Raw genomic sequence first — 12,664 nt, 5'->3', positions numbered from 1 at the left:
GCAATAGGGGTCCAGGTGACTTTTCTCCTGGCCATTCCCACTGAATCATAATGATTACTAGATAGCCCCAATTTCCCAGTGGTGCAACACACCATGCACACCAACACAGGAATAAAGCGCAAACCCCTACCCCAGACCACCTCCCCGGACGGCACCATCCGCGGCGTCGTAACAGTATCGCCTTCGCAAACACCACCGCCACAACCATGCGTATCCTCCAAACAGCAACTCCAAGTCCACCAACAACCACTATCACCACGTCCTCATCGCCCTCCACCACCCTACACACCACCCCTCCCTGTCCGCTCTGCAACCACCCACAATGAGCCATCCTATCCAAGTCGTACCCCCTCTCCCCTCCCACCACCACCCCCTCCTCGCTCCGCAACAACCCCAAACCCAGCAGCGACAGGCCCCTCCACCGCCCAAAAGGCCTACAACGAAGCCACCCACTTCCTCGGCGGCCTCATAACGCACCCCACAAGCAGCACGAAACACACCACCATCCTGCGACACTCTTCCGGCATCGTCTTCTACCGCGGCAGCACCACCTCCGTCACCATCTCCATCTTCTCCGACGCCCCCCTCCCACCAACCCGCACACTCTACCTCCAAAGCAAAGGCTGGAGCGGCAAAACTGGAATGAAAACAAAAGCATTCCTCGGCCTCACCGACTCCTGGCTAAACGTCACCCCGACGCTTCCCGTGCACGTGCAGCAAGTCGACCCGGTGGATGAGCGCGCGTGGCAGCGCGACATTGGCAAGTTTCGCAAGAAGGCGACGGGGCGCGAGAGACAGCATGTGCTGCGGGAGACGATGGTGGTGAGGATCCCCGTTGAGGCCGGGGATGGGTACTTCCAGCTTGTGCTTTGCGGGGATGGTGAGAATAGGAGGAAGGCTATGTGCTATAGTCCGGTGTTTCGGGTATTATCAACCAGTTTGAGTCCTAGTTCGTGTAGGGGGGCTAGTTTGTCGACTATGCCTTTGGAGGTCGGGGCTATGGTGCTGGGGATGTATGTTCAGACTGCGGCTGAGGCGGTCGTGGCGCCAGTTACGGCCGCGGTGCAGAGTAAGGTGCAGCCGTATCAGCCGAGTTGGGTGACGCAGACGGCGGCGGAGACGGCTGTTTCGGTTAGTGGGGTTGGGGATAGGGTTGGGTCAGTGTTGGGGGTTAGTGGGGATGATGATGATGATGGGGGAGGGAGTAGGAGTGGTAATGGGTTGAGGGATGTGCAGGCGGGGTATCAGCTTGCTTTGGAGGAGGGGCCGAAGGCGCCGTTCCCTGTGGACCTTACAGCGAGAGTGGAGGCCGGGGATAGTGATGGGCTTCGATTTAGGGTTGGTAAAGTACCTGATATGGTGCTGGATCGGTATCGGGGGTTTTTCTTTGGGTGGGCGAGAGTTGAGGGTGTTGAGGCGACAGCGGAGAGAGGGCCTGGTTCGGCCTCAGGAACGTGGCAGGGCGTCGTGTTCTCGGTTATTTACTTTGATCCGATACAACAGGAGCGAGTCAATCTCTCGCGCGCTATGCAGAAGATCACGACTGTCCGCTTCATCGATGAACCTGCTGTGCCGGTACGAGCTCAAATAAAGCTTCAGATCCGAATCATGGGTTTTCTCCGTCCGGATGTACCTCCGCCCAGAGGCCAGACGGACAAGGATCTCATAGCTGCTCGCGAGGCGGCTGCTGAGGCGGCCATGTTAGCTGATGCATGCGATGTGTCGTATGCGCAGAGCATTCTAGAACATCCTGCTTGGGCAGCAGATAGGCCCTTCTCGGGGACGAGAGGTATGATTACCAACGGAGCGAGCGGAAGTGGAAGTGGAGGCTGGATGGATAGAACTAGAGAAGGTGTGGAGAATGTCAAGTATCGGGGACAGAAGCTAGCGGAGAAGGTTCCGCTGCATTGGATCGGGGTTAGGGCTCCGACGGATGAGGCAAGGGATAAGCAGATTGCCGTGAATGGATTTTATATAGTTCGGGGGTGATGGCTGTATATATTCTTGTATATTAGATAACGTGTTTATTTTAATCGGAGGCGATTGTTAATTGTGATCATGGTGATCGAAGTCAGTATTATTATGAATACCAATCGTATGGCTAAGATTGAATGTTCTGCTTGAGCATGAGGCGCATGCTATACAGCAAGGCCTAGAACAGACAAGCTTTCCTTTCCCTGTTCCTGTCATTCACAAATGGTGTCATCTATCAGACCATCGACTGAACCATGCGTTAATGCTGATCGATGTTCGGTGGCGGTGCAGCTGTTGACGGTGGACCACGGCCCCGAAACTATGCCTAAAAGGGAAAACAGGGCGTTCGCTCCACCCAAGCTTTGAGTGGATCGTTTGAAGTCCCCTATGAGTTCATGAAAATGAGAGTGCGCTCCGTGTGTTTCGGTTTCTCGCTTGTGGCCATCTATGCCTTGGCTAGGCTTTCTTTCAACTGTTGTCTAGGCTGTGAACAAATGTTCGCTTATGACCGTGTTATGCCATGATGCCTTATGACGTGGTAGTGAATGTCGAGATTTTAGGACGGTTAACACAGTATAAAGATGAGGTCTTTGACTTGAGTCTGACTGTGTCACATAGGGTCTGTGATTGTTTTAGTTGGGAGTCTAGTCAGCCCTGTCGTAATGAAGGAGGGAGTTGATTTGGTTGCAGTGTATGACAGTTTTAAAAGCAAGCAGATCGATCTGACCTGTCTCAAGTCGGTGAAAGACACTAGTACGGAGTCACAGAGAAATCCATATATTTGGGATAGCCAAGTAATGGGTAAATAATTCGTGGTCGAAGACCCTTGCCCAGAATTCAGCCCCCACATCCGGTCATAGGCAGCAATGAAATCAACATTCAGTGTCCATAAAAAAGCATTATTTACCTGTGACGACATATTTATAATGTGAATATTCACTTCTCACATCAGCCAATTCAAGCGAAAAAGACTTATCCCTATTTTGCTTCCTGTATGTTTCAGGGAAAATTGAGCCCGCGAAGCGCCGTGAAGAGCTTGTAGGCACTGAGGCAGAGAAGCAGTGGGGCTGTGCAAACATTCCTGTCAGCCCTAAGTGAGTCCCGCCCATGGAACAACCATTAGAGCTCTCCTCTCCACCAATCAATCAGCCGCCCTTTGACTGCGCCACTTGGTGCCTGACTCGCGCTTACTGGGCCAGGTTAGCGGGGTCTCAGGCAGCCCCTCCCCCAACCCCGCACAGCCACAGCTTTCCCGCTTAAGAAGTCAACACTCCTCTTTCTTGATCGTTTCGTTGCTTTTCTCTCCTCCTTCACTCCAGCATCTCTAATACGTCCCTTCATCTTCTCTAGCCGTCTACAAACACAGGTAGACCTTACGATGGCAGCTCAAGAGTACTTCGGTGGCAGCAGTGCCACCCCCGCCAACCCTGATCGCCGTCAGCAGAACCCCTCTCCCTGGTCATCCCCGGCCGTCGACACTCCAAGCTCCACCGGATACGGCTCGTATCCCCCTTCCGTCGAGAACGGCCATGACCGATACGGCGCCTCTTCTCCTTATCCCCCTCAGGGCGCTGGAGGTTACAACAGACCTTACAGCCCATACCAACAGCCGTCCCCTCAGCCCGGCTACCAGAACCCTGAATACTCATCTTACGGTGGACGCCCACCTTACCCACAGTACGAGCAGCCTTCACAGTACGGCCAGCCTCCCTCGGAGTCGAGGCCCTACCCGCCTTACCCTCAGCATGAAGGCTACTCCTCCCACCAGCAACCCCCTCCATACTCTCCCGAGTCGTCCACCGATCCCGCCGCCGCCGGCGAAGGCGAGAAGGGTATCATGGGCGCCCTCGCAGGCGGTGCAGCTGGTGGTTTCGCAGGACACAAAGTCAACCATGGCTTTCTCGGTACCATCGGTGGAGCTATGATGGGCTCCGTGGCCGAAGACGCAGTGAAAAAGCACAAGGAGAAAAAAGAGCACGAGGAAGAAGAACGTCGTCGCGAGGAGGAGCGTCGCAGAATGGAAGAACAGCGTCGTAGGGAAGAACAATACAGGATGTCTCAGCAGCAGCACCAGCACCACCACAGACCTCCTCCCCATCACGGCGCGCCTCTGCGCGGAAACTTCTCCGCGTCGGCTCGGGATATCCGCCTCGAAAGTCACCACGATCTGGTGGCGGCTTGTGGACGGGTGTCCGGGGAGCTGCAGCTCTCGGTGCTTCCGTTGAACAGTGTGTTGGCTAATCACTGGGGAAAGTTCGCATGGGAGCGGAACGGAAATTTTGCGGCGTCTGCTAGAAATGTTCGCTTGGTTGATGGGGGCCGTGTGCTGGAGGCGGAGTTGGCGGATGGCAATGCTGGATGGAATCGTACCTGGATTCGGCTGGATGAGAGGATTACGAACCAGAATGGTCAGCTGATGTTCCTGGATTAGATGGGGATCCGTGACTTTCTGTGAGCGTTGTCCTACGTTGAATGAAGAGTTCTTTAATACCCACGCCTTAAGTGATGTGATGATCTGCACTGGCTGGACTGGTATCCTTTCTTCAGTTGTCTCCTCGATTGCTTTTAGCGCAGTTGAAGTCGCGTCATTGTTCACAATGAAATGGTGTTTTGCCCCATTAATCTTCTTATTATACCAATTCGTTATCCCAACAACATCGTCCTAGATCATGTTATCACCATACTAGGGACCTCACCGGTCTAACTAAACCTTTACCATGTCCCTTCACATCAAAGCATACCCAAAATTCCATCATACAGCTCCCCAGAATAAATTACTTCCCACCCATTTGGCATCCCGCAAGGGATCAAGCCACCCGTGGTGGGGTCTCCAGCCTTAATTAAACAACAGTGGCGCGGGTGCTGACGGAGAAACCTCAATCTCACCCACATCTACCAGAAACGTCACCTCACAGCACCTACAAATCCCAGACCCCAGTCCTAGACACCTACAAAAAACATGTCTTCCCAAATCCCTCAATATCTGTTCGCCCTCCAATCCCTCCCCCTCCTCGGCAGCGGTATCTACACCCTCCTTTTCCCCGCCTCCGCTGCGCAATCGCCATACCTGCCGTTACGGGGTGTCAGCATAGGGACTATCCAAGCGATGAGGTAGGCAATCAATAGATTGAAAATCCATTTATATGTCATCTGATCAGCAATAAGTCTTTCTTCCCTGACACTGGGTACTTTCTATGCTCTCGTGGCCTATCAGAATAACATCCCGATGATGGCGGCTACGATACCGACGAGGATTCTGGCTGCGATGGTGTTTTATCGCACGGGCGAAGACGCATGGAAACGGGTCGCACCTTTTGAGGCGGTGATGGGAGTCGTGACTGGTTTTGGGGTGTGGTTGTGGGGGTAGTTGGGGGATGCTAGGTTGTACAGGTTATATTCAGTGGGTCAGTCGATTGCTACCAATGCTCGTATAATCCCTTGATATCTTCCTAGGCTGTTGCTGAAGGTCCTCGAGGGTGCATGAGAGGAAAGAAAAATAGAAAACCAAAATAAGGGGGAGAGCGAGTTGCTAACGATAAATCATATTTAATGAGTTTAGCACATAAGTTGCTGCTACATAAATGGCATATCTGATATTACGCATGAAGATCAGCGCTACCTCTGACCCCCACCCACTTTATGATGACTCCCACACTAATCTCACTCTGTCGACTGTATCCCAATACTGGCTAGCAGCATATAACTTTTCTTATAGTTTTTCAAGCACATACGACCACAGGGTGTGGAAAACAGGGCTTCCCGTCCGCTCAGCCGTACTTAAGCCACACGCCGGGAGGTTAGTAGTTGGGTGGGTGACCACCAGCGAATCCCTTCTGTTGTATGTTTTTCATTTTTTTTTTGGTAACTTGAAATTTTTTGATTCAAAAAGGATGTAATTCAGAGTAGGAAAAGGGGTGAGAAGGAGGTAAATAGGGGCCAAGGAGACGACTTTCTGTGGTTGGATATCGATAACCCTGGGATGGGATCATGCGGAATTCAACGAACTACAAAACCGGCATTATCTTCCTATGCTTTGAGGCTTTGAATCACTTGCTTCCCTTATCAGAAACTCTCTTCGGCCTTATTGTTCTAATCGTATTGATATACATCTACGGGGTACATAGTACAAACAATCGGCGCCCCCCCCTAGTTCTAGTATACTAGACTAGTGCCTGATTGATCTAGTATTGATACCTCCCACCTACGTTTGGTACGTATCTGCAAGGTGGGGTAACCGACTTACCGACTTGTCAATTGACCCTACTGATGCACATCCCTTTCAGCTTCCACCCACGAGTTACCAATTCCGACTAAATTGTGTTCACCCCTATCCCGGACTACCATAGGCGCCATGGAACCCAAGGTGATCTTAGAGATCCCCCTAGATATCTCGCAACAAAACCTAGTCGATCTCTCCAAAATTGGTTCGCCCGAGAAATTTCGCCTCGTCGAATGCGCAGCTCTAATTAGCAATCAAGACCCCATCCTCCGAATTGTACAGTACGAAAATTTCAAATTTGGCAACCGACCGCCAGCTGCCTACGCGGCAATCTCGTATATCTGGCAAGGAAACCGCACCGATTCGCTCTCAGGCACAATCGTTGTCGAGGGCGCACTTGATGGTGATCCGATCAGTATCAAATCATACAACAGGCATGCATTGCGTGCAAGCGTCGTCGATTAGATTATATCTGGCTTGACAGACTCTGTATAATGCAAACTGATAGCAACGACAAGGCATGGCAAATCCAGAGGATGTTCGGTATTTACAAAACGGGGCTCCCGCTGGTTTTGCCCGGTGGCCTCATGAAGCTGGTGCGCTTAGATGAAGAGACAGACTGGATCCTGCGCGCTTGGACGTTGCAAGAGGCAATTGTGTCCGAAGCTTATGTGCTTGTTTCGGCAGAGGGCCTTCATATTCCTCTCGAAAGACCCTTGGTTGATTTGATAGTATATGACGACCCCCGACGCTGCATGTGTCGTGTGGAGTCTGTCGTACCTGATATGTCTGCCTTTTGCAGACTCGCGGACCTCCTCCAAGTCATTCGCCGAGGGTCAGGGGAGGCTATTTGCCAAATGAACGCCAACGCAGAAACAACAGTGATGCATTTGAGAATTTTTGGAAACTACCAAACGCGGAAGAGGGAGATCACTGCCTTTGCAGACGCTACACAAACAATCTGGAACGGGTCAAACTGGTCACGACACTCCCTCTGGCAATCTTCCTTCTTCAGAACTTCCAAGCGACCGGTTGACATGGTATTCAGCATCATGGGCCTCTTCGGGGTCTCCCTCAATCCTAAAGAATTCACGTCAACGGACCGCATTCGTGCAACCATAGCTCTTGCACAGGAGTACTTGAAGAGAAGCAACAAAGCCGACTGGTTGATCGCCGGTTGGAAGGAGCCCCCAGATAGGCGTCTTTCGTCTTTCCCGGAGCTCCCGGAAACATCCGCATCCACGGCTCCACAGTTTTCCACGGAGAAAGATGACATATCGAATGAACCTGACACGTCTCCCTATGATATCCGGCACCGCTTTGACAGTAGTTGGGTCCCCGGTGGCAGAATGGACGATGAGGGCTACTTCTACTTTACAACCAAGGCTGTGCGAGTGGCCAGCAACGCTCTGGAAACATGCCAGGCGTCTCCATGTTCGAATCAGCCTCAAGCAACCCCGTCTGGGTTACTTAGGGCACTGGACGGGAGCCTTTGGGAGCCACAAACAGGTGAAGCTTTGCCGGAGCAACGTGGCCCTTGCCACTCCAGCCAAGGCCGAGAACTGTTTGCAGCTGTGGTGAGCCTTGGCTTTGGTCAGGGCTATACCAGGCACGCGAAGGCTGTTTTACTGGAAGAACATACACCAGGAAAGTTCCATAGGCTTCCGATATTCTTCGAATTGGCACAGCATACGTTGGAGGAATGGAGGGACATGGATCTTAATATGGGGCCGGTTCGATAGGTCTAGCAAGCATATACTAACTGACAAAATCATCGACTGAGGCACTATAGCCATCTAGGAGAATGGATTTTCAAAATCTAACGGGTTAGGAATTTCTACAACCAGCTTCTTTTATAAACTAAAATAGTGCCATATGGAGTGATAACCTACCAGACCTACTCAGACCGTCTCCGCTCAATGGCCAACACCATGCGCGCTGCCTTCCGCATGTCAACGACATAATTAGATTAGCAAAGATTTGCCCGTCACATAGAGTTATGTTTATTCTCCAGCAATTCACCCGGACTGTTCAACCGGGTAATTCTGGTTAAATAGAAACTACGCCAGTCCCTGCATTGGCTTGGCAGGTTACCCTGGTAGCGCGGATGCAGGCTGAACGGGCCGTCCGGCCGTGACGCAGCCAGTCAGAAATATACCGAAAGACCCTTCGGATTAGATCATATTCATCTGCCAGAGTTTAGGGCTGCACGCGGGTTTCTTCAGGTATCCGTGATTCTTCAGTATCCTCTCCCCATCGGTTAGGGAGATGTCTCAGCGCCACCGACCGATGGCTTGTTTAGGTCTCTCGGCGTCTGGGTATACTTGCAAGTTCTAAGTGATAGTGGCAGCTGATATAATGCTGACGAATTCCCTATCCCAATACAGAACGGAGTATGGCTTCGTCCGGTAGCTTGCTTGGACATTGCGACCAAATTGGTCCATCTTCCGGAACCAAGAATTGGCGTTGGCAGGCGAAAGACGGCGCTGCTTCCGAGGACAACGCGGAGTGCATCCGTGAGCTAGGGAAAATGACAGTATAAAGTCTTCGCGTACTTCCAACTACCAGAAGAGTAGTCAGAACATCTCAGCAAAAACCAAGTTCTCTCTGGCTACCGTTGAATATCTCAGTGTCAGAATGCACTATACGTTATCTCTCGCATTGGCTTTTCTGCCGTTTGAAATCCAAGCCCAGCAAACCCTTTGGGGACAATGTGGGGGTCAAGGGTATTCAGGGGCCACAAGTTGCGTGGCTGGTGCAACATGCTCAACTATAAATGAATGTAAGAGTTCCTTACAGAGATCTTACTGTTCCACAGCCGAGTGACCATGACCATTAGACTATGCTCAGTGTACGCCAGCGACAGGCTCGGCCTCTGCCACTACCTTGAAGACAACTACTAGTACCACCACTGCTGCAGTGACGACAACGACTTCTACTAGCAGCCCTGCCGCCTCTGCCTCGCCGACTACCACGGCCAGCGCTAGTGGCAACCCATTCAGTGGATACCAGCTCTACGTGAACCCGTACTACTCATCGGAAGTCGCATCTTTCGCCATCCCATCGCTCACTGGTTCTCTTTCCTCGCTCCAGGCGGCGGCAACAGCCGCAGCCAAGGTGCCTTCTTTTGTATGGCTGTATGCTTTCTCGTTCCATAATGTAATCTGTATGAGCGTCGTGTTGACACTTTCCAGGGATACTGCCGACAAAGTTCCCACCATGGCGGACTATCTGGCCGACATCAAATCTCAGAATTCTGCCGGAGCGAATCCCCCTATCGCGGGTCAGTTTGTGGTGTACGACCTCCCTGACCGCGACTGCGCCGCGCTCGCCAGTAATGGCGAGTATTCGATCGCGGACGACGGGGTTGAACACTACAAGGCCTACATTGATTCCATCCGCGAGGTTCTTGTGCAGTATTCGGATGTTCATACCCTTCTGGTGATTGGTGAGTGTCTCCTCACTCTGTTCGACTATGAGATACTGTATCTGAACGCTAAATGTCACCTCCAACAGAGCCCGACAGTCTCGCCAACCTGGTGACAAACCTCAACGTGGCCAAATGTGCCAATGCTGAAAGTGCCTACCTCGAATGTACAAATTATGCGCTGACTCAACTCAATCTCCCCAACGTGGCAATGTATCTTGACGCTGGTAAGCTGCGCATCATCCCCCGTCCCCCTAATAGCCCCTCTTGACAGGTTCTGACCAAAGAACTTGAAGGACACGCCGGTTGGCTCGGCTGGCCCGCAAATCAGCAACCCGCCGCCGACCTGTTTGCAAGCGTCTACAAGAACGCCAGTTCTCCCGCCGCGGTGCGTGGCTTGGCCACCAATGTCGCCAACTACAATGCCTGGTCCATCTCTTCCTGCCCCTCCTACACCCAGGGAAACAGCGTCTGCGATGAGCAACAGTATATAAATGCGATTGCCCCTCTGCTACAGGCACAGGGCTTCGACGCCCACTTTATCGTCGATACCGGTATGCGCAATCCCACACCCCGTCCTCCTCCTCCGCCCTAACTCTGGCTAACATAAATCACTAACTTCTAGGCCGCAACGGCAAACAGCCCACGGGCCAACAGGCCTGGGGTGACTGGTGCAATGTCATCAACACCGGCTTCGGCGTCCGCCCGACCACCAGCACCGGCGATGATCTCGTCGACGCCTTCGTCTGGGTGAAGCCTGGAGGCGAGAGTGACGGCACCTCTGACAGCTCGGCTACTCGATACGATGCGCACTGCGGGTATAGCGATGCCTTGCAACCGGCGCCTGAGGCGGGGACTTGGTTTCAGGTATGTTCTCCGATTAAATTCGTTGGCTGGGAGTAGATTGATTTAGCGGACTGACGGGTTTCTGTTTGTAGGCCTACTTCGTGCAGCTGCTCACAAACGCCAATCCAGCGTTCTAGAGATGGAGGAGTCACGAACAGCATTTCGCGATATATAGTGCCGTGGCGAGGGGTACCATCAGTCTCAGACTGGCGCTTCGGGGAATGTTGGTGCAGTACGTGGTGATCTTTGCGATATCAAGTGAGGTAGAATATGGGTGAGCAAGTAGGTTCATGGACTTGGTCATAAAATGCATTTCCGCCTGTATGAAGCAGCCACTGAAATATTGCTGTTGGAATTTTCTGTATATCTTCACCAGGTTGACGTAAACTATCCTTTGAGAATACTATGCCAGATTGTACATCAGCTATCAGATGTATGTTACGTAGGACAAGATCAAAGAGGCATCGAAACATCGTGCTGGCAGTGTATGAGGAAAGCCCTTGGCCAATTTCTGGACTCACGTTCACGTTATTGTAGCTTAGATAGCATCTGAATGTTCTCTCAGATAGGCGAACTTACTTTCCATTCCCGGAATGATGTATTGTACCTTGACCAACGAGATACAATCTGCTACTTCCTTTATTGGCACGTTTCTACCTCTATATCCATGGCCTCATCTTCGACATCGTCGCGCTTGTTCATGTCACATGACCAATGTGTAGGTACTCCCATCAGATAAACTTCCTTTTTCCAGTCCCAGTCTATAACAGACTACAACAGCCTCTATAATCTTGGCAAGCTTATATGTCCCCAAGCAAAATCAAAACCAAAATGCTTAAATTCCCATCAGTAGGTTGAATCATGATGTCTCGACAGTCCGTCGTCCAATGAAAATGGTCTTATAATCTGACATAATCGTCAACGGACCCTCTCCTGTACGGCGGTCATAGCGGACATCGTGTGTGTCCGCTATGACCGCCGTACTCCTGTCTCGTGCAACCCCAACTGCCACACAAGCTAGGGGTTCCGATCGTGTAACGTCTATGATGGATTGGACTGGATTATGCGCGCTGTTAGTACCACGTGTCATCTGCAATTTGCGGGAGCTTAGTCGGACATAAAGAGAAGTATGCATATTGATGTCGTACCTGACAGTAGACCCCAGGGAAAATCTACGCAGAATCGTCACGTCTATGCTGATATCACGTGGGGCACCCCAAACTCTAGTAGGCTGGCCGCCAAAAGGACCTGCTTGGCTAATACCCTCTTATGGTAGATGGCATATGAGTATGCCCTCTGTGAATGTTAAGCGGCCGCGCTGGGCAGCAAAGGAGAAATATTGGAGCCTAAAGGACTTACATAACCGTAGAAGAGCCCGGTGGTCCTTAGTTCCCCCTCTTACCACCTCCCCAAAGAGAAGGGAAAGCAAGGCCGATGACGCAGACGAGCAGAAACGAAAAGGTAGAGTCATTTCTCGATTGGACGGGGGACGCCTAGAAGCCTGCCAAGAAGCATGCATCTCAGCAAGCAGGATCCGGACGGTCAACATCCCCGAGTGAGGCGACGTCGCCTCCCCCAGTACTTGAATATTATTGGGATAAAAGAACGGGATGGTGACTTTTTGCATTAAATCAAGGTTCAAACACAATAGAACTAATGCGTAAATGGGTATCTCGAATATTAAACAAATGAAGAACAAATAATACTATGAATAGGAGGATAAAAAATCAATGAATTTGCGACAAATAAAAAACATTTCATATTATTTCACAAGATAACTTGGAAAGATTGAACACATTCACTAGAGAACAACCAGAATGAATCTCAACTACATGGATCCATTTATTATGTAGGAGGACCAAATAGTGATTGATTGTAGATCGGTTAGACGGCATCTTTCGCTACATTGATGCCTGTTTCTATGCGCAGGAACCATCGGCCCCATTCTAGGAACAGTAACTGCCGGAAAGAACTGAGCGTTGTAATAGAAAAACGCTCTAGTAAGATTGGGTTACGGAGGTCACTCATTGGATTCCGAAGTAATCTGGTATCCGCAATTTTACTTCTCATTGGCCATCCAGCAGGCCACGTCAATATGAGTGACAACAATAAATACAAATCGTGTATTCACCAGATGCGACTTGATCAATCTCAAGGGTGAAAATGGCTCAGGCCTGTGGCTTAAGGAATATACTGTG

The 12,664-nt window shown here is 51.1% G+C and overlaps 5 protein-coding genes across 5 annotated transcripts; all 5 read left to right on the top strand.

The window, feature by feature from the left end:
• Positions 1–93: 93 nt before the first annotated feature.
• On the top strand, positions 94–2,340 carry BO83DRAFT_314935 (LipA and NB-ARC domain protein; the record flags this gene model as incomplete). The annotated part of the gene is made up of 2 exons (XM_025527601.1): positions 94–1,985; positions 2,214–2,340. 2 exons carry the CDS (start codon positions 94–96, stop codon positions 2,338–2,340), a joined length of 2,019 nt encoding a protein of 672 aa, XP_025387366.1.
• Positions 2,341–3,250: 910 nt separating this feature from the next.
• Positions 3,251–4,669, top strand: BO83DRAFT_52162 (putative glutamine-serine-proline rich protein). Its single transcript, XM_025537415.1, has one exon. It carries the CDS (start codon positions 3,353–3,355, stop codon positions 4,403–4,405), a length of 1,053 nt encoding a protein of 350 aa, XP_025387365.1. The 5' UTR covers positions 3,251–3,352; the 3' UTR covers positions 4,406–4,669.
• Positions 4,670–4,923: 254 nt separating this feature from the next.
• On the top strand, positions 4,924–5,578 carry BO83DRAFT_379222 (uncharacterized protein). The gene is made up of 2 exons (XM_025531454.1): positions 4,924–5,085; positions 5,140–5,578. Exons 1-2 carry the CDS (start codon positions 4,934–4,936, stop codon positions 5,339–5,341), a joined length of 354 nt encoding a protein of 117 aa, XP_025387364.1. The 5' UTR covers positions 4,924–4,933; the 3' UTR covers positions 5,342–5,578.
• Positions 5,579–6,325: 747 nt separating this feature from the next.
• On the top strand, positions 6,326–7,935 carry BO83DRAFT_446971 (uncharacterized protein; the record flags this gene model as incomplete). The annotated part of the gene is made up of 2 exons (XM_025536626.1): positions 6,326–6,577; positions 6,610–7,935. The coding sequence occupies 2 exons, from the start codon at positions 6,326–6,328 to the stop codon at positions 7,933–7,935; spliced, it is 1,578 nt and encodes a 525-aa protein (XP_025387363.1).
• An 858-nt stretch (positions 7,936–8,793) lies between these two features.
• On the top strand, positions 8,794–10,826 carry BO83DRAFT_339828 (1,4-beta-D-glucan cellobiohydrolase C). The gene is made up of 7 exons (XM_025528561.1): positions 8,794–8,975; positions 9,033–9,330; positions 9,388–9,641; positions 9,710–9,847; positions 9,917–10,174; positions 10,246–10,487; positions 10,559–10,826. Exons 1-7 carry the CDS (start codon positions 8,831–8,833, stop codon positions 10,601–10,603), a joined length of 1,380 nt encoding a protein of 459 aa, XP_025387362.1. The 5' UTR covers positions 8,794–8,830; the 3' UTR covers positions 10,604–10,826.
• Positions 10,827–12,664: the final 1,838 nt, after the last annotated feature.

Source organism: Aspergillus eucalypticola (genome assembly GCF_003184535.1).
Source record: "Aspergillus eucalypticola CBS 122712 chromosome Unknown BO83scaffold_15, whole genome shotgun sequence".
NCBI lineage: Eukaryota > Fungi > Ascomycota > Eurotiomycetes > Eurotiales > Aspergillaceae > Aspergillus > Aspergillus eucalypticola.
This window is presented reverse-complemented; position numbering and strand designations above follow the sequence as displayed.